The 22525-nt window shown below is 57.3% G+C and overlaps 9 protein-coding genes across 9 annotated transcripts in view; 3 read left to right on the top strand and 6 right to left on the bottom strand.

Annotated features, from left to right (window-relative positions):
• Positions 1-1075, bottom strand: part of GLRG_07612 (tetrapyrrole methylase) — a gene marked incomplete at both ends in the record, with an annotated part of 2105 nt that extends 1030 nt beyond the window's left edge. Inside the window, one exon of the mRNA XM_008098427.1 lies at positions 183-1075. Coding sequence (XP_008096618.1) covers positions 183-1075 — 893 coding nt within the window. The remainder of the gene's footprint in view (positions 1-182) is intronic.
• A 927-nt stretch (positions 1076-2002) lies between these two features.
• On the bottom strand, positions 2003-4486 carry GLRG_07611 (uncharacterized protein; the record flags this gene model as incomplete). Its single annotated transcript, XM_008098426.1, has 1 exon — positions 2003-4486. One exon carries the CDS (start codon positions 4484-4486, stop codon positions 2003-2005), a length of 2484 nt encoding a protein of 827 aa, XP_008096617.1.
• Positions 4487-5628: 1142 nt separating this feature from the next.
• On the top strand, positions 5629-6997 carry GLRG_07610 (glycolipid anchored surface protein; the record flags this gene model as incomplete). Its single annotated transcript, XM_008098425.1, has 5 exons — positions 5629-5746; positions 5808-5881; positions 5947-6297; positions 6370-6429; positions 6506-6997. The coding sequence occupies 5 exons, from the start codon at positions 5629-5631 to the stop codon at positions 6995-6997; spliced, it is 1095 nt and encodes a 364-aa protein (XP_008096616.1).
• Positions 6998-8292: 1295 nt separating this feature from the next.
• GLRG_07609 (uncharacterized protein) lies at positions 8293-9734 on the top strand (the record flags this gene model as incomplete). The annotated part of the gene is made up of 3 exons (XM_008098424.1): positions 8293-8734; positions 8862-8935; positions 8994-9734. The coding sequence occupies 3 exons, from the start codon at positions 8293-8295 to the stop codon at positions 9732-9734; spliced, it is 1257 nt and encodes a 418-aa protein (XP_008096615.1).
• Positions 9735-10128: 394 nt separating this feature from the next.
• GLRG_07608 (thioredoxin) lies at positions 10129-10915 on the bottom strand (the record flags this gene model as incomplete). The annotated part of the gene is made up of 3 exons (XM_008098423.1): positions 10129-10284; positions 10348-10766; positions 10840-10915. 3 exons carry the CDS (start codon positions 10913-10915, stop codon positions 10129-10131), a joined length of 651 nt encoding a protein of 216 aa, XP_008096614.1.
• A 353-nt stretch (positions 10916-11268) lies between these two features.
• On the top strand, positions 11269-12390 carry GLRG_07607 (uncharacterized protein; the record flags this gene model as incomplete). The annotated part of the gene is made up of 3 exons (XM_008098422.1): positions 11269-11292; positions 11351-11472; positions 11529-12390. 3 exons carry the CDS (start codon positions 11269-11271, stop codon positions 12388-12390), a joined length of 1008 nt encoding a protein of 335 aa, XP_008096613.1.
• A 662-nt stretch (positions 12391-13052) lies between these two features.
• GLRG_07606 (glucan 1,3-beta-glucosidase) lies at positions 13053-15602 on the bottom strand (the record flags this gene model as incomplete). The annotated part of the gene is made up of 4 exons (XM_008098421.1): positions 13053-14713; positions 14771-15068; positions 15141-15276; positions 15331-15602. The coding sequence occupies 4 exons, from the start codon at positions 15600-15602 to the stop codon at positions 13053-13055; spliced, it is 2367 nt and encodes a 788-aa protein (XP_008096612.1).
• Positions 15603-18099: 2497 nt separating this feature from the next.
• GLRG_07605 (lipoyl synthase) lies at positions 18100-19471 on the bottom strand (the record flags this gene model as incomplete). Its single annotated transcript, XM_008098420.1, has 2 exons — positions 18100-18398; positions 18505-19471. The coding sequence occupies 2 exons, from the start codon at positions 19469-19471 to the stop codon at positions 18100-18102; spliced, it is 1266 nt and encodes a 421-aa protein (XP_008096611.1).
• A 1687-nt stretch (positions 19472-21158) lies between these two features.
• GLRG_07604 (uncharacterized protein) lies at positions 21159-21500 on the bottom strand (the record flags this gene model as incomplete). The annotated part of the gene is made up of 1 exon (XM_008098419.1): positions 21159-21500. One exon carries the CDS (start codon positions 21498-21500, stop codon positions 21159-21161), a length of 342 nt encoding a protein of 113 aa, XP_008096610.1.
• Between the last annotated feature and the right edge of the window lie 1025 nt (positions 21501-22525).

Below are 22525 nucleotides of genomic sequence, written 5' to 3'. Positions count from 1 at the left end.
TGCCTGCATCGATGCGTCCATGGGCGTAGACCGGGGCTGAAAATGGCCTTGGCACGGAGAATCTGTCTGTTTTTGGCATATCTACAGTAATATATCTAAGTTCTTTCATACGGAGTAATAAGAATACGAGAACCTACACAAGTGGCGGGCGGTGGGGACTGCTTTGAAGCAGTTCCCTTTACCTTAGGATCGAACTGCTAGAGCTTGAGCTGGCGGCAACTGGGCTCGACGCGCCGCTGCCGAGGCCCGCGGGGGCCGGGGGCGGTTTCGCGGCTTCCGGCAGCGCGTTGCTGTTGCCGGCATACGATTTAAGCACAGACTCGACGTCGTTTTCGTCGATGGCGGCGAGGCGCTTCAGGGGCCAGTACTCGCAGACCTGGCTCAGCCAGCGCATGCGCCTGTTCTTGGCGGCGTCGAGGTCGGCCTCGGTGACGAGCTTGTTGAACGACGCCGTCTGGTCGAGCGAGTCATCCGCCTCGTCGGGCTGCGCCGAGAGATGGTCCTCCGTCTGGATCCGCCGCCTCACATCGCCCAGCCTGGCGCAGGCGGCGCCGAGACCCTTGGGCAGCGCGGCGGCGACCTCACGCCGGATGCGGGAGGCGAGCTTGCAGCCCCGGCCGTTGGTCGTGACGCCAATCTGCAACGGCCCGTCCGTGTGCGTCGACAGCAGCGAGAAGGAGCACAGGTGCGGCGCATCGACGACGTTGACGGGGATGCGGTTCCGCCTGCACAGGGCGGAAATGTGCGCCGCCAAGGGGTCGCGGGGCCCCGAAGTGATGAAGACGGCGTCGACGAAGTTGTCGACCTCGTCGCGGCCGAGGGTGAAGAGGTCGGCGTCCTCAAAGGCTTTCTTGTGCCATGTCACCTCGCCGGCGTCGACACGTTTTTGCAGGCCATAATGCAGGTCTGAGGTGTCCGGGGCGAGGAGGATGGTGGTGGCACCGGCGGCGAGGGACTGTGTGCAGCGGGCGGCAGCGAGGGGGTTTGTGCCGATGATGAGGTGTGTGTCGCCCTTGCAGTTGAGGGCTGCGAGGAGAGATGTTATTGTTGTTGCTGTCGTCGTCGTCGTCGCCATTATGAGGAGATTGTGAAGTGAGACGAGACCCGAGAGTCGCTCGTCGTCTTCTTTGAAATGCTTGTGTGAGTCGACGACCTTTTTCAGGTGGTGTAAGAGCGAGCCCCTGTCTCCTCAGAGACTCGTCTTAGTGGCGGCGTTGCGATAATGAGAATGAGACGACGACCAAACACCAACAGTTACGAGGGTCAAGGTACAATTGAACAGTTGGAATTGAATTGAGTCAAAGCCAAAGTCGGGAGACAGATTCCTTAACTTTGTCATGAGAACGGGAGACGAAGCATTAACATCGTTGGCCACTTTGCCATGACTATGCCCTTTTCTTAATAATAACTCTATCCATACCCGTCCATGCCCCCCAGCATAAACAATTACCTACCTGCTATCCGTACTCCCGCCCTCAAAAGGCCGGACGCGGATAGGTCCAATCATGCGGCGGGCAAAAAAGGTTGGCCCGAATTTTCATTCGCTGGCGATGACACCATCCCGACAGCCGTGCCCCCCCCCCCCCAGTCCTTATCGGTGTTCCTGGCGGTCCCGACCAATCAGCGGCATCTGCACCGACTCCCGCGGAGCCGTTACCGGAGATCCCTTGGACGCCCTCCTCCCTCAGGTCGATGCATCTCCGGTGTCAGTTGGTCTAGCGTCTGCATGTCAGATAGGCTTGCACCGAGATGCTTGGAACCCGGAAGTGTCAAAATCGTCAAGAGTTGTGGTATTGTAAAGTGATATGTAGCGGCTCGTCTTTGAGCCATTGTGGATACATCGTGATATGCCCTCTATGCCCGCCTCTCAGACACCTCTGGTTGGTGTCGTGTAAAGTGTTGTTACAATGCAAGTTCGATGCCTTTTTCCCGTGCCTGTTTTTTGTACAACGATCCTGATATTACAAGGTTTTCCGCCCCTTTTCTTTTTTCCCCTTTCCTTTTACATCTGTTGCTCCTCGTCCTGCTTGGCCAGCTTCCTCGCCAGCTCCTGACGGGCCGCCTTCCTGCTACGCTTCCGTCTCGGAGCGGTCTCGGGATCCTGCGGGTTGCCGACGACGCCCGTCTCGTTGATGTTGACGCCAATGATCTTCTTCTTCTTGCTCATGGCCGCCTTGGCGCGCTGCGCCCGGACGCCGCCGTCGTCCAGCGCCTCGGGTCTGCCCAGCCGCACGTTGCGGGGGTTGCGCGTCTTGGCCCCCAGAGCCCAAAGGTCGCCCCACTTGGCCTTGCGCGCGTCGTGGTACGCCTGCTTGCTGAAGCTCTTGGGGACTGTCCAGCGCTCGATCTGCGCGTTGGGCGTGCAGACGTCGAGCGTGACGTGGCCGCGGCGCTTGATGGGCGGGAGGATCTGGCGCGGGAGGGAGAGCATGTCGGGCGCCGTCTCGGACCGCTCGAAGCCCTCGAACGCGCGCCTCGTCGCCTCCTCCCCGGCGAGGGGCCCTTCCTTGGCGGCGACGCCGCGCTGGATGGCGACGTAGCTGAACAGGACGTCGTCGTGGTTGCGCTGCGTCGCGCCCATGATCCTCTGCAGGAACGGCGGCCGGACGAAGCGCTGGCTAAAGTGGCAGAAGTCCTTGCGCCCCATGCTCTTGCCGGCGGTTTGGTACATCGGGCACCCGCGGTGGTTCGTGCAGGGCGCGATGATCATGCCGGGCTCCCTGACCCGCTCGTAGGCCGGATTCCGGCCCTCTTCCTCCTCGCCCTGCGTGAGGGGGTTCTCGCCGCCGGGCCGGATCAGAAACTCGCTGAGCAGGCGTTCGCGGACGTCCGCCACCGCCTCAAAGCCGCGGGGCTGCCCCTTCTCCAGCACGATCAGGACACCGCCGTCCGGGTTCAGCAGGGACCAGAGGTTGTTCAGGATCGCCTTGCGCCTGTGGCCCTCCTTGACAGGGAGGAGCAGGTGTGAGGCGATAATGACGTCGTACATCTTGCGCGGCTTGGGCACCTCGTTGGCATCCAGCTGCAGGTGCGCGTTGTCAACCGAGTGGACGTAGTCCGGGAGGCGTGGCAAAAAGGTCGTGTTATGGAGGAACTTGGCGACGCGGTTCCGCAGCTTCTCGGCGCCGACGACCACGGACAGCTTCCCGGGCGGGTTCTTGGCCTCGACCTCGCCGCGCGACAGCATCGCCTCCCACTCGGCGCGCGAGATGTCCTTCCACGCCAGGAGGGCGGCGCCGCCGGTCCCAGCATCGAGGACGCGGGGACCGTCGGGCTTCTCGAACAGCTTGCGCAGCCAGTCGGTGCCCAGGCGCTTGCGCACCTCAACTAGAGTGCCCATGGACGACGCGTACGCGGGGGGCAGGAACGAGGAGACGAAGGCGTCTGCCTCGATGTCGGACATCTTGTGCTGCCACGCGGCCATGCCGATGGGCTGTTGCCCCAGGCCCTTCTTGGACGCGGGCGTGGCGGGGGAGTGAGGTAGGCCGGGCCCCCCGAACGCCTTCTCGGCAGCATCCTTCACGTGCTTGATGTCGGTCCTGTCGAGGATCGTCGTGACCGGGGCGACATACCCGACGTGCGGCAAGCTCACGGTGCTGGGGTTCGTCGAGAAGTGCCCCTCCCTCGAGAAGGGGTGCATGCGACCGGCGCGCGTCGAGGTCCTCTGGTCCGCAATACCGTCCTCGTCCAAGTCCAAGTCTTCATTGTCCTCATCCTCTTCGAACTCCCGTTCCTCATCCTGCAGCGCCTCCTCCTCTAGGCGACCCCGTTCGGCCTCTACGACGGCACGGGCATTGTCTTCAAAATCTTTTTGCAACTTCATGAGGGCATCATATTCTCTCTTGTTCCTCGCCACGATGTTGATGTATTTGTCGCTGCCGATGGGCGTCTGTTGCCCGGTCGCTCCAGCGCCTTGGGATGTTCCGGAGGAGCCATCGTCTTGTGCAATCTCTTCCTCGCCATCGGTCGGTTTCTTCGGGTCATACTGCACCTCCTGCAGCGTGCCGCCGTCGTTTTGCCGAAGGAGAGTCGTGCCGCCAGAGCCGTGTTGTCGGAGCCGTGCAGAGTGTTTGTCATTCAGATATTTGATGCCGACGTCGTCTGGCGACGTCTCTCTCAGCGGCGGCCCGTACCACCGCTCGTACAGCTCGTACTCCTCTTCGGTGAGGTAGCCCTTGGGCAGCGTATCCCGGAATCTCTGCTTCGCCTCGCGAACCGTCGTCTCGATGTCGGCACTTCGCGCGAGCCCTTCGACTTCGCCTTGTTTCGGTTCGACGTCTTTGAGCTGCTGCAAGGTTGTCGTGAATGCTCTACGGGCAGCGGGCTTGTTCGATAATGGCAGAACAGCTGGGCGATTCTGTTGCGCGAAGCTCGATCGAGCTGACCGACCAGCTAAAGATGCGCCGGCAAAACCATTTCCTGCCCAGCTTGTCAGACGAGCTCGACAGCTCGGGCAGGCGTTTCTAAGGCCTCCTGCAGTCAACATGATTGACCTCTTCTTCTTTTTTTTTTTTTTTTTTTTTCCCTCCTTCCGTAGGGTGGCGACACAGGCTGGGAGTGGGAAAAAAGAGCAAGCTTCGACTTTTCGCAATGGAAATTTGGACAGCTCTGCAAAGAGGCCCCACTTGTTGCAAATAAAAGCTCCCCGATTGGACCAAGCACTGTTGATGATGGAAGTGCTCCGTACTCCGTACACACTAGGTACCTATGTATCCGTACCCCGGCATGTGATACCTCAGGCTGGTTTATTGACATTGACATGGGGCACGCACGTACGTACGGTACCTAACGAGAGAAATTGGAATAAAAACTGTCGACTGGCAAACTATGTGGCGAAATCGAATCAATAATAGGGGCGTGCAGGTTGGCATCCTCGTGAGCGACGACTCATGTTTTGCCTATTTGTCCGAGTCCTCTCTGTTATGGCGATGCTCGTGGCCGAACGGCGGCGGCAGGCGGCCCAGGAAAAGCGGATCACCGTTGACGGACCGGGGCCGGAACCCCACCAGCGGGGACGCCGAGTACCTGCAGATACTAAACAATTCCCCATCCCGCGTAAGTACCTCGTGAGTGCCTCAAACCCAAGGGTGTGAGTGCCATCCCGCCAGCCCTCACGCACTAGTGCACCGAGGCAAGATGGACGTGTGTCTGATGTGACTGGTCGAGTCCTGCAATCGCTGGCGAGCCAAGGGAAACGCGGGGGTATTGTCTTCCTAGCAGTGCATTACGTAGGTGCCTAAACAGGTCGAGCGCCGTGTCTCAGCGAAGCCCTTGCACACATGTGTTGCTCATTCTGCCCCCCGCCTTGGAAAGTCCAAGCTCATACTGATGCTGGCTTGTTCTGCGGATTACTGTACAGTTCCATATTTGATTCGGAAACCCTTTTGCAAGGCCGCATGTTCCAAGGGCCCCTCAAAAACATTTCCGCTAATCCGACAATTGAATCGCGATGGAAGATCAAGCCCGCATGCAGCCCGTCACCATCCGGGGTCGCTACCTTTGGACGGGGAACTCCAGGGTGATAAGTCCTTCCTTCTTGATATAAAGTCATGTCGCTGTTGGCGCGAGTTTTTCTACTAACTGCTGTTCATGAAGTTCATGATCCGAGGGGTCGTATATCAACAGCATATGCGAAATGGCGACACAGAGCCTGGTTGTCGTGACCCATTGGCAGATGAAAACGTTCAAGATCTCAAGCTCAGCATACCCCTTCTCAAAGAGTTAGGGGTCAACACCCTTTTCATATGTACATGTTCCCCATTGGATTTGCCCGCCAGAAGCCGAGTCGGTAGCTAACTGTATTCAAGATATCATCGACGCCACCAAGAGCCACGATCAGGCCATGAGTATACTTGCCAGTGCTGGTATACATGTCATTGCGGTCCGTCAAGCCATTTGTCTCCCTCGAGCGTGCATGCAGCCGAGCTTACCGTCTTTCCCGTGTAGTGCTTGTCCAATCCCCAGAGCTGTATCGACCGCACCTCGCCACTCGTGTGCTACACGCCGATCCTCTTGCAGAACTACTTCGCCGTTGTCGACTGCCTGGCGGCGTATCCCAACACCCTGGGCGTCATCGTCGCGAACAGTGTCATCAACACGACCGCAAGCACAACGGCAGCCGCCGTCATCCGTGCCGTGGTCAGAGATGTCAAGAGGTACATGGCGCTCGCGGCCGACCTCAAGGGCCAGAGGGTGCTGCCGGTGGGCCTGAGTTCGGCCCGGATCATGAGCTTCTTCCGGGACGAGTTCAAGTACTTCACCGGCGGCGACCCGAGCGAGGCCCTCGATTTCTTCTGCGTACGTCACCGTCTCTCTTGACTGCTCCTGTGGATGGCTGTGAATTTTGATGAAACTGACACCTGTTCCAAGTTCAACGAGTTCTCCTGGGTTGGTAATTCCTCCATGGAGATTTCTGGATACAGCCGCATTGTAAGATTTCAATTGTCCTGCAACTAGATTGTGTGTCGTCCGACTAACCTCCCCTCTCCCTCTCTCTTCCCTTTAGCTCCAGTTGCTCACCGAGACCCACGTCCCGGTCTTCTTCTCCGAGTTCGGCGCCAAGACCAGCGACCAGGCGAGGCCTTTTCTCGAGACCCTTGCCATCTACTCCCCGGAGATGTCGCAGGTGTACTCGGGCGCCTGCGCCTACGAGTTCTTTTACGGTCCAAACCGATACGGCATCGTGCGGAAGAACTCGGACGGCACGCTTGAGCCGCTCCAAGACTTCCGGAATCTGAAGGAGAACCTGGCGCCGTCGCCTCCTCCCGTGACTCTCGAAGAGTGGGCATCCAGCGAGCTCACCGCGCCCAGGCGGCCGAACTTGCCCCCGCAGAGCAGTAACTGGAATGGGGAGGCGGTGCTGCCCGAGTGTCCGCTGGACTGGGCCGAGATTCGGTCGCACGTCGAAGACTCTGATTGGGTTCATATCGACCGGGGGACGACGGACGCAATGGTGGAGAGTCTGGCGGGTCTGTTCAAGAAGGCGAGTCGACATTAGATAGGCGAGTTCCGCTCGACTCAAGAGTAATTGGACAATCTCTTCCCACTCTCAATATCGACTCACTCGACAGTCCATCATCAGCAGCCTCTCATTGCGACTCAAGCAATAACGGGGCAGCTGTCAGTCAGGACGAGCGACACCAGACTCATAACGCCTATAACTGAATTCTCTTAGCTGGAAGTTTCATCCATCTTCAATTCCGTTTGTTCATGTTGCTTTCATCTCCGTCTCAAATTGTACCGTTCAGCATACAGCAGCTGGCAGCTGCAAGTCCCGCCCCGTGTAACTTCCTTTCTTCATCTTCCTTTGACACAGCGGATTTGCCAGGCTAAAGGAATCTGCAGATGATGTCAGCATGGAGTCCCAGCAGGTTTAGCATGTGACTTGCACATTGTGAACTGATTGCCTGTGGCCAACCTGTCAAGTCTTGGAGCTCGCGAGAAGGAAGGTCGCCTAACGTAGTGAAACACTGGATGCAAGGAAGCTGGAATTGATGTCTCTTCTTGTTTGGAAAAGTCTTCAGGAGAAGGCAACAGCCAAGTTGTCTAGTGTGGACTGACAGTTGGGAGAGCATCCTGGCAACATCCCCCCCATGGTTCACTTAGAAAGGCGGTGATCCGTTGCAGTGAACAAAGCGCAACAACACATCCTGCCTGCTTGCCTACCTGCCTAGGTAGGCACCTACCTTAGGTACCTACCTTAAGTACCCAGATAATGTGCTCTCAGGGTGCAAGGAAAACGGCGACTGCCTCTTTCTGCCAAACCTACAAATCAAACTACGGCTGTGCAAGGGTAAGGAAGGAAGGCCCTGCCTGGCCCTTCTAGGTTCGGCATTCGTACCTATCTACCTAGGTACCTACCTCTGCAACTCCAAGCCCATCCTGCTTCCTTTATCATCTTTCCTATCCTCACCTCTTCTCCAAACTCATTACACTTCTCACATTCAACTTGGAGCAACTAGTACTCAGCACCTAGGTAAGTGTGACTACATTTTCCTCTCTCCCCATATCCCACGACTTTCACTCGACTTTCGTTATTTTCAAACAAGCCATCGCCACGTTCCTTCTTCCTCTCACCTCGTTTTCCATTCCTCCTCTCATCTCGTTTTCCATCCCCCCTCTCATCTCGTATTTCACTTGGACTTTCTTTCACCTCGGCTTTCATCCCAATTTCATATCCCCCAAACCCGAACTCAAACTGACTAACCAACACCCATACAGTCATCAACATGGCCTCCAGTGACGTCAAAATGGGCTCTGAGGAATTAAGGACGAACTTCCTCAAGAAGCTCCATGATGACCTCCACGAGGATGGCCCTTTGGTCCCGAAAAAAACCCGTCACGGCCAAAGACTGGAAAATTCAGAATCTCGTCAAGTTTGTCGATGCCATCGAGGCATGTGGTGAGGACGAGGAAAAGCTGAAGCTCTTTTATGAGAACCTGTCCATTTCTCTGGGCGAATCGCAACTCCCGTACCGTGCGTTTCTTGAGCACTACGAGGAAAAGTTAGAGGTCCTCAGATTCATCGCTAGCTCTTCCTTCGTACAAGAAGAGGGACAGAAGGCTAGGCGCATTGAGCATGCTTTGATCAACCGCTTTGTCTGGGCCGCCATCTGGGTAGCCCCCATCGAAACCTTCAGGGAGTGGAAAACGACCATCGATAACGATGAACCACTGCACTTCGATAATATGACGGCAAAGATGAAGGCTCTTTTGCCCGAACTTGTCAATATTTGTAAGTCAATTCTCATTCTCATCCTACCCCATCCTACCTCATCTCATTTCCATCGCATCCTTATCGCCATTCTCGTCTCATCCCTACCCGCTCTCAAAATGTTCATAACTAACGAGATAATGCATAGGGAAGGGAAAGAATCCTAGCGGCTCCTCTAACGTCCAGCCGCGGCCAGCGAGAATGGAGGCCCCGAAAAGAGCCGTAAGTTTGCCCTCATCTTCGCACAAACCGTATAGTCTTGTATAGCTAACTTTCATAGGCTCTTGAGCGCGACAATTATCGATGTGTGATACTTGGATCGCATGACCCACAGGTGGCTCACATATATCCATACGCATCCATCTTGAACGCCAGCCGCTGCTCTACAATGACTCGCTTTGTTTTGAGGGAGGTGTGGGGCGACGACGCCATTCGAAAGTTCATGGATCTGATGAATATGAACCATGTCGACGTCGCAGAGAATATGATTAGCCTCTGTTGCCAGATTCATTTCTGGCTCGACCATCTGAAGATCGCGCTGGAGCCTGTGGAAGCCATGTCAAACCCTCACAAGCTGTTTGTCCGAGTGCGACACTTGGCGGATTCGAATCTCCGCCCGAAGCGGAAAGGGGTCGACCCAACCGTCCCACTCGACACAGATCCCAAAAAGGTACTCGAGGATTTAATGACGGGAGCCACGGGATCTGCCAAACAGAAAATCGAGCTCAGTGCTCGCCACTTCAATAGCGGTGAGCCGATCAGAGACGGCCATATGTTCTTGATGGAGACCAACGACCCACAAGAATCGCCTCTACCAAGCATCGAAATCATGAAAGTGGCTTACCGAATGGCCCTGATGATTCAGCTTGCTGGAGCTGCCGAAGACGACGATGAATACGACGACGAAGAATACGACGACGCTCCAGACGCTCCCGACGCTCCCGAGGATTCCGTTGGTACTCCGGACTCCGAGACCAACTTTTCCGCTGTGGATTACGATTCACTTCGGGGTTCCGAGTAGAAGCCCGGGAGAAGTTTAAGATCAAAGTTCGGATAGGCCTAGAAGAAGAGCTTAATGAGAGCGCCATCGTAATAATTGAAAAGAACTATTGAGATACTGAGCATGGACTCTATTCTATGCCTGTCCATTCACCATCGTGACAGCATCGCGGACATACACATTCTGCTGCGCCATGAAGCCAAAGGGGCGGTGCAGCGTCAGGCCGCAAATGCGTGATGGCTTAGTTGGGAACAGTTTGTTATTAGGGATTGTCCCAGCAACGAATGGTATTGGGGGTACCATCAAGTGATGTTCCGCCATCGTAACTAAATCCTGTTTGTCGCCCTCACCAAAGCTGAATACATCAACCCAAGCATACCAGAAACGCCTTGCGCCTGTAACCAATATCCTCACACTATTCGTCACCTCCCAGGTCTGCCAGGGTCTTGAACGCCGGGGCCCTCGGAGCCTGCCGGGTCTTGGGGCCAGCACCATTAGCGGGTTTGACGACCGGCGGGGGCGGGTTCACGCGGTTGAACCGCGACATCTCGGCCGCCTTGTGGGGATCAATCTACCAGTCCGTCAGCAAGCGGTTCTTCTTGCCATTCGCCGGGTCGCTCGTGAGCCAACGCACCGAGAACAGCGAGACGAGGTACAGCCCAATAAAGGTGATGATGCTGTCCAAGATGCCGCGGAACTGCCACGACACCGGACGCTGCAGGCTCGCGCGCGGGGGCTGGTCGCCGCCGAGGGTCCGGCCGGGGGTCTTGAAGGAGGCGGCGGAGCGGCCGCCCTTGTCGGGAAGCTTGAGGGCGTTCTGAATGGCTTGCGTCAGGGCGGGGGGGTTCGCGCCCTTGATGGTCTCGACGGCCTGGCCGCCGTGGAAGACGATGAAGGTGGGCATGGCGCTGACGTTGTGTGCGCGGGCGATGGCGGATTGGTTGTCGACGTTGATCTTGCAGAAGGCGACCTTGTTCGGCTTCGAGTACTCCTTGGCGAGGCGTTCGAAATGGGGCGCGATCACCTTGCAGGGGCCGCACCAGTCGGCGTAGACTAGGAGACGACGTTTGTCAGCGGGTTGTCGGATGCGCGGCGGGGTGATGATGGGCTCGATAGATGGACTTACAATCGGCGATGACGACATTGTTTCCGCTGAGGATACCTTGCCATTGACCGGCAGACTGGACACTGATGAGACTCATGTTTGCGAAGACTGCGGTGCGACCAGAACAACGTTCGTAGACGCAGGGTAGTGAAGCTGGAGGGATGTCGGAATGAACACCTGGAAGGTGCGGCGCAACACTGTTGGAGTTGACGGGTAGCTTCCGCGGCCTAGACCCAGCGGAAGGGTGGTGGCGGGTAGCAAAAGCGGAAGGCGGCGTGATATGACTCCGCATTTCTGCCGGATTTACCCCAGGATCCGCACAGAGAGTGGGACACGGCTCAGAAACTTTTTGGGAACACCGAGTGAAGCCGAAAGCTTCTACAGGACATCCCCCATCTCAATATAGATAATCTAGATAGAAAGCTTTAGTATATTCATTTTACCGTCAAGATGGCTTACGATCAAAGAACAAAGGTATGAGATAAATACAGCCCCTTCTGATACACGTCGCACCTATACTTACACAAAATAGAGGAGAAAGACCGACGATGACAACTATGTCGACACAACGAGGATCTCTTCCAGGTTCCAACCCTATGAGGGTGGCCGTACCTGGACAGTCTCGGTTGCCATTCCCAGCAGCATTCTCACAGAGTGTGTTTCTCCATAACCAATCCATCCATGTTGAACCTCAATTAACCCTATTCTAGTGCCATAACTGCCGAGCGCCGCACTGCCGTTGCTGGTCGCATCGCCCGAGCCCTTGCCGTCTTCTCCATCGACGAGATCGTCCTCTTCGACGACAGCCCGGTCGAGTCCCGCCCCAAGAACGTCGACACCAAGAGCTATACCGGCGACATTGACGGATGCCACTTCCTCGAGCACCTCCTCGGGTACCTTGAGGTCCCGCCGTTTATGCGCAAGATGCTCTTCCCGCTCCACCCGAACCTGCGCCTCGCCAACCAGCTCCCCGCGCTCGAGATGCCCCATCACCCGAACCCGACCGACTGGCTGCCGTACCGCGAGGGTGTCGCTGGAAAGGGCACACCCCAGGGCACCTTGATCGAGGTCGGCTTGAAGGACCCCGTTCTGATCGAGGACGAGGTGCCCCCCAACACGCGCGTGACGCTGTCCTACCCGGACTACAACACAGACAAGGCGGAGGCCTGTGATCCGTCGGCGCCGAGGGAAGAGGGTGGCTACTACTGGGGATATCAGGTACGGCGCGCCGACTCCCTGTCGGCCGTGTTCACGGAGTGCAAGTACGAGGGTGGTTACGACGTTAGCATCGGCACGTCGGAACGTGGGCGCACGCTCTCGGAGGCGTTTCCCAGCGCGGCGCCTATGGACTTCAAGCACCTGCTCATCGTCTTCGGCGGCCCCAGGGGCATTGAGTTCGCCGCCCTCAATGACAAGGAGCTCGAGGGCATGGAGATGACTCCCGCTAAGACGAGGGAACTGTTCGATCACTGGGTGAATGTGCTCCCTGGTCAGGGAAGCCGTACCATCCGCACAGATGAGGCTATCTGGGTGGCTCTCACGAGCCTGAGACGGTTGTGGGTTGAGGTGTGATGTGATCTGGCGAACAAGGGGCGCTGTTGGGTCAGCATCCTGGCGGAGACATGATACCCATAATAGGAAAAGTTTTGTTTGATCAATGCGGATTCCAAAGTGATGGTGACGTTCTCGGCGATGACAGTCGAGACTTCTTGTTCCAATTCCCGAAAGGCCAAAGGGGATGGGCGTCATGATACATACTTGGTTGGCATTCGAATGAGACAGCGATTTCAGCCGACAGTACGTTCGAGTCGCCACATTCCCCTCAGGCCCCTTTGAAGTGCAGCCAGGGGGAGGGCACCGCTCACTCGGTAACGGCCTTGGACAACATACACATATCAAGCCAATGTTGCGTCAGAGTCAGAGGAAGCCCGCAGAGTCGGGAAGACTACCATGAAAGAGCTATGGTATGCTATAGGTCTGGCTCTCCGATTCCCCGGGTGGAATAGCTGGGTTTGTCCACATCGTGCCCATACACAGTCCTCAAGAAAAACTGGCACTTGATGCTGGCTTTGAGTCCCTTTGACCTTGGCTTTTACGTTTTGAGAAGAAAAGAAAAAAAAAAAGAGGGGGGAGGGAGGGGGGCAGAGACGGGAGAACATAATAGAAACAACCAGTGACAGAAGAAATGTTTAATTATATTAAGTACTAGTACAGCGAAAGAAAAACAAAACAGCCTAGTGTTGGTACAGCGCGATACCGGCCGTGAACCCGGCAATGTTGTCCCTGTAAAAGGCGACGTCGGTCCCGTCCCTCGTGACCATGGCCGTCGTGCCGACGATCTGGAGGTTGTAGACCTCGACACCCACCGAGGGGGTCGCGTCGCCATCCGGCCCGTCGCGGATGTCGACGATCCTCTGCTGGCACCGGGCGCCGGCCCCGATCTGGCAGCAGGCGGTGCTGTAGTTGTTGAAGAAGGAGTAGTGCCCGGCGCCGAAGGCGACCACGTTGCGGCTGGCGACGACGCGCAGGCCCCACGCCATCTCGCACGGCGGCGCGCTCGGGTCGTGGTCCCGGCAGTCGGCCTCGAAGTCCGGGTCGTGGTAGCCCTCGACGCGGGGGAAGGGGATGGAGGCGACGGGGTTCGGCTGGTAGTAGGGCGTCTCGGACTGCACCTGGCCCATGTAGACGTCGCGCGTGTTGACGAGCTGGTACTGGTAGAGCGTGTGGTGCTCGCTGCCGGAGGCCGAGAGCCAGATCCTGCCGTTGGTCGACTCGACGAGCAGGCCGCGGCCGGCGTAGATGGTCACCTGCGTGTAGTTGGGGTCCTCGAGGTCGTGGTCGGCGACCCAGAGCCAGCAGTTCTCCATGAACAGGTTGGAGCTCGACTTGGTCATGTGCATGCTCATGAAGGCGGCGATGCAGTTGGCATCCACCGTGTCGGCGGTGATGGTGACCTCGGGCGTCGTGGGGCACTGCGCGAGCTGCTGCTGCGTGCCGGCGAACCCGCCGACGCGGACGTGCACGTCCCACATGCCCGCCGGCTCGCCGAGGGAGTTGAGGTTGTACTCGATGACCTTGGCGCCGGGAGCCGGGCCGCGCGTCGAGACGATCATGTCGGACCACTCGACGGTGCCGCACTGGCCGGGGAGGCCGACCTTGACGACCGGGTGGGGGTTCGTGATGTCTTGGAACTTGGCGCCGCCGCCCATGATGATGGAGGCGAGGGCCTCGCCGACGACCCGCGCGCCGGGGGGGATGAAGACGGTGTCGGAGACGTAGTACGTGCCGGCGTCGACGAAGGCGACGAGGTTGGCGGATGGATTGGCGGTCACGTAGTTGAGGAGGTTGTTCAGCGCCACCGTGTCGTCCGTGCTGCCGTCGCCGGCGGCGCCGAAGGCGCGGGCCGAGATAAAGTTGATCGCAGGGAGGTCCGCGTAATGCGGCTTGGAGCGCTCGTAGTACTTGGTGCCGCCGGTTGAAGAGGCGCCCTGAAGGGCAGGGTAGACGGGGAAGTAGGAGGCGTCGTCGCCGGTGTAGTCCGTCGGGCCGGTGGGCGTGTAGATGTGTCCCATGGCGAAGCCCTGGCTGCGGACGCTTCCCGCGGATCCGGGGATGATGGTGTTGTTCTGGGGGTCGCGGAGTATAGCGTTGACGCCGACGAAGCCGACGTTCTCCATTACGAGCGTGCCGGCCGTGGTGGGTACGGAGGCGCCCGGGTCGCGGCTGGAGTGGATCGCGGTCTCGACGTCGACGAAATCTGAGTCAATGAGAGTGATGGAGCTGGTGCCGGTGTCCTGCATACGGATGCCGATGGCACAGTTCTCGATATATATGCTCTTGTAAGTCCAGCCCCAATCCCAGATCTGGTTGATGGCTACCTGGGCGTTGAAGAAGCCTATAATCTCGATATCAGCAACACGGTCAAACGAACGGACGGTCTGGGCAGACTTACTGGCCCCGCGAAGGGTGTATTGCTGGTTACCGAAGCTGGCGCCGTACAGCCCTCCGTGAAATTCCAGGTCGTTGAGGAGACCTCCGGAGCCCTCCTCGATGAAGAGGCCAATATGCTTACTGTCTGGCCCCTCGGCAAGGTAGAAGGCACAGTTGGTAATGGCAGTGGCTTGAGACGACGGCCAGTGGATCGCATAAGCAGCCGCCGAGGCCGGGATGGCGGTGGTATCGAAGACGAGGTTGCGGATCTGCCTGAAGAATACGTTGGTCGCACCCCATGCAAGGCCGTTTGCGCCGTACTACGGGAGTTGAGCAGTCAGCTTTGTGAATCAAAAGAGGATTGGGCGAAGCAGCTTCCGGGGAGAAGATACCTGGTTTCCATCGAGAAGGCCAAGGGTTGTGTTGGTGGGGAAGTCGGCGGCGGCCTTGATGACGGGGCGATCGTTTGGGTCGCCAATGATCTGGGTATAGAAGTAGTCGATGATGGAACCGGAGATGAGATAGGTTCTGAGGGGTTTTTGTTAGTCACTATTGGCCGCCGGGGGACTGAATATATCCTACCCAGGGGGAAAGTAGACGGTTGCCGGCGATGTGGTCTCGCCCTTGCAAGTGCCCGGTCCGCATCTCTGGCCAGAAGAGATGGCGAGGTTGATGGCAGCAGTGTCATCCGTGACGCCGTCTCCCTTGGCGCCGAAATCTCTGACGTTGCGGAAGACTTGGTAGTTGGGATCCGGATGGTATGCTGAGATGCCCTGGTGCGGGACGTCCTCCATCCAGTAGGCGGCTTTGGCGAGTGCGGCCGCCGCGAGCCAGAACGCGGTTGTGACACGCATTTTGGATGTTGGTTGTGATAGATGCTATGGATAAACCGAGATCAAACGACGGGTGAGATGATGCTCATAGATAATGAGTGACCAATTGGAGGGAGTGGACGAGTGAAAACTCGGGAAACGACTGTAGAACGAATGTGTAAGCCTGCTCCGGCCGATGGAACCGGTGAAGGGGCTGGAGCCTGGAAAACCCAAAGCTTAAAGATCCAATAGCTGCGAGGCAAGAAGGAAAAGGAAGAAAAAAAAAAAAAAGAACGAGTGGAACGATTCTGACAAGAATCTAAAACGACGATTGGACGGACACGGTATCCTAGAAAACTATACACATTGGACCATGGTGGGATGAGCCGCCAGATCGGTACGATTACTCAAAATTGTGTCCAGACGGGTAGCCCTGGACTGAACACCAGAGATGGGGAGATGGAGCAGCATGAGCGAAGAGGGCGGCGGAGACCCTTTTGGTCTTTATTGACCAGAATGCCGTTGGCCTGGTATGAAGGAGATCAACGGGTGAGAGTGGTGCTCAAGAGCCCCGGGCAAGCGATAGCCGCACTTTCGGTGGGAGAACGGGCCGGAAGGGATAGGGTTGAAAGGGGGATAGGGAATGAGTCCAAGAGATCGAGACAAGCATGTCTCGTTGTCTCTCATCTCCAACGCTTCAACAGCCCAATGGCGCTCATCACAATCTGGCCTCCCCGCCCTCCCATTCCCCGCGTTGCGCGTGCTTTGGTTGAGTCACTTCCTCCCTCCACGCGAGCGAGCAGAACACGATGTGGGCCAATGCGATGGAAATGAAGCAGTCGGCCACGCAGATGATGATGACGGCGGGTCCAGATCGCCAGGCAATCAATCAATCCTTTTCACTTTGCCCATGAAACGTCGGCCCATCGTTCAACTGAATGGCCATGCGCCAGCCATATACCGGCAACGCTTGAACTGACGTTTGACGAGCTGACGCGGCAAGAAGCAAAAGCACAAGCTTGCGACATGCTTTCAAAAATACGATATGCCGAGGGCTTGATTTGTGGCTGGCTCGTATAAGACCGGTCTTATAGGTGTGTGCATTGCGGCCACGACTATGAGGACGACGCTACACGCACCGAGGGACGGAAAAGGGCGTTGGAATACAGGATGGTGTGCTGGACCCGGATGGGACAGGATGAGGACGCCCCCAGACGCGCAGAGCAGACTCGCAGACGACTTGCGGAGCAGTCAGACGGTGGGAAACGGTGAGATTCCAAAGGGGGCGGGGGGACACTTGTCTCAATCTGAAGGGAGCCAGCCAGTGAAGAAAACCGGATGCACCTTCGCGTCGCGTGGAATCCTGAGCGTTGCCGCCGCCGTCGAGGACGTTCCTGGGTCTGCAGTTTCCCCAAAGCTGTTCGGTGGCGGGGGGGGCCTAGCATGGGGTTTGCTCACCATTTGGGATTTCATCCCGACGTCTGACGAGAGGAGGTGACGGCTGCATGCGAAATAAGCATCGGGTGGTAGAGAGAGAGAGAGTGTGTGTGTGTCTCCCATCGACGACAGGGAATAAAATAAGCTTTTAATCAGGGGGGGGACGATAAAGAAACCTTCACTCGCGGGCCCCGGTCCGGCTGTCACCTTGATGCGTAATGTGAGCCACCGACCCCCTTGGATATCTTTGAGCGGAGATGTGAGGTTGCATCGCCAAATAACCCCTACGGAGCAAGACCGGGCTCAGCCCAAAGCTCCTGCCTAGGTAGAGAGATGTTTGCCAGCTGGAAAGAACCAGAGAGGACACCTGTAAGTTACCATTCCGGAGAACGCTTCGGGCAGGGGGGAGGGGAATGCCGACCGACTCCCTCACCAAGAAATCGAGGGAGAGGGCACAGCAGGCATTGGCCGGCGGCTTGGCCCATTCGACGACGCGTCACAACTGCTGGCGCCAAGTCTGGGGAGGGGGTTATGGGCTCCGGCGAGAGCTCGCAGTTGATGCGATTCCTGGCACGCGGGGAAATTGGGCTCAACATGCGAAAGAATGACTTCTTCCTCGTCCCGCAGACCCTGCTTTCCCATCATGCGGCCGACACCTTGGGCCAAGACATGGGTTACCACGAATCAGGTTGCAATTGACAGGTATGGCACTTACGGCTCAGATCAGGTTTCGTGACGCGCAGATACGGCCAAGGAACGCCTCGATCAAAACGTTTTGTTCTCTCCGAGTGGGCTGTTGTTGAACGCCAGGGCGTGTGTTTGTGTGTCTCTACATTATGTGTATATGCTCGACGGGTGCCCAGAATCACCTCGAGATATACGTGTAGCCGCGGGGGGGTTGAAGACGGCGATGCCCATGATAAATGAAAGTCCCGACCTTTCCGAAAATAACGCCAACCATGCCATCCGAAGCTCCCCCTCCTCTTTCCACTACTTCCGGTATTTTCCACCCTCGGCCCATTGTATATCTTATCTATCCCTTTCTTCCAAATCTTACACGCTCGTGCCCGGTGCGGTGCTCTCCCCCACCTCGCCCCGCTGTCTACAACGTCTTGAAGCCTTCCTCCAACGCGACGGTCTGGCCCAGCTGCTTGCTGCCTGCCATGGCGGCCTTCTCGCCCGCCCTCTTGCGGAGGACGTTCTCGATGAAGGCCTCGCCGGCCTTGTAGCTGCTGCGGACGAGCGGCCCGCTGGCGCAGTACAGGAAGCCCATGTCCAGCGCGCGCTGCTTCCACATCTCGAACTCGTCGGGGGTGACGTACTTCTCTACCTGGAGGTGGCGCTTGGTCGGGCGCATGTATTGCCCGAACGTGACGACGTCGACGTTGGCCTCGCGCAGTTCTGTGCGGGGGGGGTCATTGTCAGCATTTTGTGTCATGTCGCCTCGCACGCGGGGGGAAGGCAAAGGAAAGACATTAGGGGAAGGAGAAGGAAAGGGGTTACTCACGTCTCAGTGCATCCATAATCTCCGCCTCCTGCTCGCCCAGACCCAGCATCAGACTCGTCTTGGTGATCATCTCGGGCTTGACCCCCTTGACGTGCGCCAGCACCTTGATGCTCTGCCTGAACGTCGCCCTGCGGTCCCGCACGTACGGCGTCAGCGCCTCGACCGTCTCGACGTTGTGCGCGTAGACGTCCAGCCCGCTCTCGGCCACGATGCGGACCATGTCCAAGTCGCCCATGAAGTCGCCCGTCAGCGCCTCGACCAGCAGGCTCGGCTTCTTGGCCTTGATCTTGCTGATGGTCTCGGCAAAGTGCCGCGCGCCGCCGTCGGCGAGGTCATCGCGGTCGACCGACGTCAGCACGACGTACCCCAGCCCCCACCGCGCCAGAGCCTCGGCCGTGTTCTCCGGCTCGTGCGGGTCCAGCGGTGCCGGCGCGCGGTTCGTCTTGACGCTGCAGAAGCGGCAGCCCCGCGTGCACGTGTCGCCCATGAGCATGATGGTCGCCGTCGCCGCACTCTTGGACGAGCCGCCCCAGCACTCGGAGATGTTGGGGCACTTTGCCTCCTCGCAGACCGTGTGCAGACCCAGGCCACGCAGGTCCTTCTTGATGGCCTTGAAGTTGTCGTTGCCGGCGGGGATGGGCGTCTTGAGCCACTCGGGCAGCCGCGTGATCGTCTTCTTCTTGCCCGTCGGGCCCTTCACCTCGACGGTGCGTATCTCGTAGGCCTCGGCTTCCGTGAGGGCGGCGTCTTTTGCGGCGCCGCTGATGAAGTCGTCGAGCGAGGCAACCGTCTTGTCCTTGAAGTACGTCGGCCGGCGCGCGACGGATTTCGGGGACTGTGGTGAGGCTTCGGATGTTGTGCCGAGCGTGGGAGGGACGGTGGCGAAGGCTCGGGAGCGAGCCGACGAGGCGAGAGCCCGTCGAAGGGGTGCCTGAACGCGCGCGAGTGGCGCCATCGCTGAAGACATTAGGGTTGAACGCTGTCTTCTGTGGGCTGTCCTGTCCTCCTCGTAGGTTTTCAAAGGTGCAGCTCCCAGTAATGCTGCTGGTGGAAGCTTGTCGAGGAGTTGGATTCAGCAAAGCTATGATGGGGCCAAAAAAAAAACCGGACCAAGAAAATACGACCATTGGAAATCAGGCCCTGCAGCCGGTCCCCGGATTGAATCGGCATATCGGGGGGTGGGGTCCATTCGTCAGTATCGGCCAATCAGCGTCCGAGTGCTATTTGACAGCGGTAATGCTGATTAAGTCAGCGGCGTGCCGGGGCTTTCCGCCCCAACGGATTCGAGGGGGCAGTCTCGTTAATATCCTACTACGGATACTAGTTCTTTCCAATCAAGAGACGGGCATTGACAATAGTGCGCCGGCTGTTGAGTAGTTCTGTTCTCACTTCTCACCTACAGTCAGGCCAGGCTTTTACTGTCTGTCAACTTGCAACTAGTTTTGGACACAACATCATGGAGAGGAGAGCATCGAATTGTATCAAGAACTTCATGAAACTGTCTATGCCGATAAACTCTCCGTCTCATATATTTACAAAACCATCCCCAATGGCCTCCAAGCCCTCCTCATAAGGCAAAAAAGTCATCGTGAACAAAACTGGCGTTCAAGTCAAGTAGCTCGTCATCGCGAATATACAAACAAACACTCTCTGTATTCTCCTTCCGGTCAAAGTGTCGGGTAACGCGAGCAAGTCGATGGTGAGGATGTCTCAAGCAGAGGCCAACCCCAGAACCAACGTTCACGATGCCCTTCTCCCTCGCCGGCAACCATACAACAATAATAGGGGTATCAACAGCTCGAAGAGAATGTGAAACTTTTCTTCCAACACAAAACCCCCGTAAATCCCTAAATCATCCATCCTGATCGTTTCTGTCATACATCTACTCCAGGGAACAAGACGTGGCGAAAGATCTCATAAAAGTTACTTACAGCCAGCAAGCACGACAACATTGTCAGACCTCGAGATCAAGGCCGACGAAAAGCCTGGCAGCTTGCACAATGTGAAACAGTTTCGTCCCATCCCGGATCCAGCACGCACATCATCTCATGACCTCGGATGATGTGCAGGGTTGGGGATACATCGATTCTGAACGAGGCCAACGGCGCGTAGGCTGGCGGGGTGGATTGACTGCGCATGTCGCACGACCTCCTGTGCTGCTGGGGAAGAATCGAAACATTAAATAAAATGGGGTTGACAGCCGTCCGCGGTGCTCAAGTGAGTGGCCGCGGACATGTGGTGTCGACTTGAAACAAAGCATGAAAAAAAAAAGTTGATCGCTGTCAAACGTCCCTAGTGACAAGCGTCTTTGGGTTCCTTTCCTGCAGGCTGGCGATGCAAGCGTCGCACGTTGTGTTGGTGAAGAGGAACAGGGTATTTGGTGGTGCCATTGACTGAAGTGGTATCCAATCTTTACGGTCGTTCATGTCGTAAAAACCGGCTGCGCTCACACGGGTAGCGATGTGGCGTCGAACCAGGGTCGGAGGCGAAGACAAAAGAAAACGTTGGTAAGTTGTCGCATCCATGTGCTCGGCGTGGCAGTAATGTTTGGTTGGTACCATCCTTCCAACCATTTCGCAGCCCCACATGAGTCCTCTCGTCGTCTCACATTCTCTATGCTCCTCCTCCTCCGAGCGCATCAAGCAATGCGACTTTTACAAAAGGGCGGCGGCGATGATGCCAGCAACACCGGCGAAGGCAATGTTACCGGCCTTCAGAGCAGCACCAGCGTTAGGCTTCGTCGTAGTCGAGGCGGAAGCACCAGCCGTCGCGGAGATGACTGTAGAGGGGCTTGAGGCGCCCGAGCCAGTGGGCATGAAAGCCGCCGTGCTGTTGCTGCTGGCGCTGTAGGTCATGGTGGTGGTGTGAGCGCGCCCCAGAGTAACGGTCTTGGTCTGCGTGGCAGTAGAAGTGATGGTGGTTGTGCTGCCGTCGGACGAGCTCTGGGCCAGTGCCATGACGGGCAGAAAGGCAGCGAGAATCGTGGTGAGCTTCATGGTTTCTGTGGACTCTGTCGGCAGTCTTGGTTGCGAATGAGATATATGCTGTCGAATCCTACTGAGAAGTAGATGCGAGAAGTACGGATATATGCTTGGTGATTTGAGTCTTTGAGCGTTTGAGCGAGGGGATCGGTAACAGTTGTCGTTGTTGTTGCTGTAAGTGCGAAGCGAGGATAGTTCCCCACGAGACGGCGTCGGATGGTGGATAGAAATAGGAAGGAACGTGAGTCCGAAATACTTGCTCGGCGAGTAGTTCAGGTTTGGGTAATGTTTGTTTCAACGACTGTGCGCGAAGGAGGGAGACTTTGCCAACGAGGTCTGCGAGATTGAAGGGGGGGAGGAGTGATTTGAATAAGAGAGTCGCTGGGGAGAAGGCCCAGACAAATCGAGACTTGGGAAAAGACATGGGTTTTGGATGTTGTGTGGGGAGAGACGGCGGGTGAGGGCAACTGCAAGCCAGCATGTACTCTGTACAGTAAAATGAAAATGAGGGACATTAGTGTAGCCAGGACCGGGGGGGGAGGAGTGACGATGATTAGGCGACGACGATACAGCGATGGAGGCGCCGGCAGGGACCACCTCCAAAGCGAAAGCCAAGCGCAGACGACGTTGACTATGGTCTGTGGTCTGTGGTCTGTGGAGCGACAGGTGGGAGGTGCTCGGCCCTGCCTTCCTTTTCCCAGACTCTCATCCTCCCCATGTGGGTCCCGGGGAAAGAGCAGATACGGAGAGAGGGACGGCGCAGTTACACGGAGGACGCAGCTCGCGGCTGGGAGAGCCAATGAGAAAGGCCATATGGCCATGCAGCCCTCGTCTCATGCCGCCGACGAGTGTACAGCGAGGTAGATGCAAGGTACCCGCGTCACTTTCTTCTTTCCTTCCCAACCCTAAAGGCCACGAAGACACCGGGATTGCCGTGCAGACGCCGGGGTCGCCAGCCCGAATCAGACATCGCAGCTCGGCTAGTGTGTATACAGTACTCGGCCTTGAGAGTGGAATAGCGTCATGGCACATGTACTCTA

This window comes from Colletotrichum graminicola, assembly GCF_000149035.1.
Source record: "Colletotrichum graminicola M1.001 genomic scaffold supercont1.33, whole genome shotgun sequence".
Lineage (NCBI taxonomy): Eukaryota > Fungi > Ascomycota > Sordariomycetes > Glomerellales > Glomerellaceae > Colletotrichum > Colletotrichum graminicola.
The sequence above is the reverse complement of the archived record's forward strand: the minus strand, read 5'-3'. Positions and strand labels throughout refer to the sequence as shown.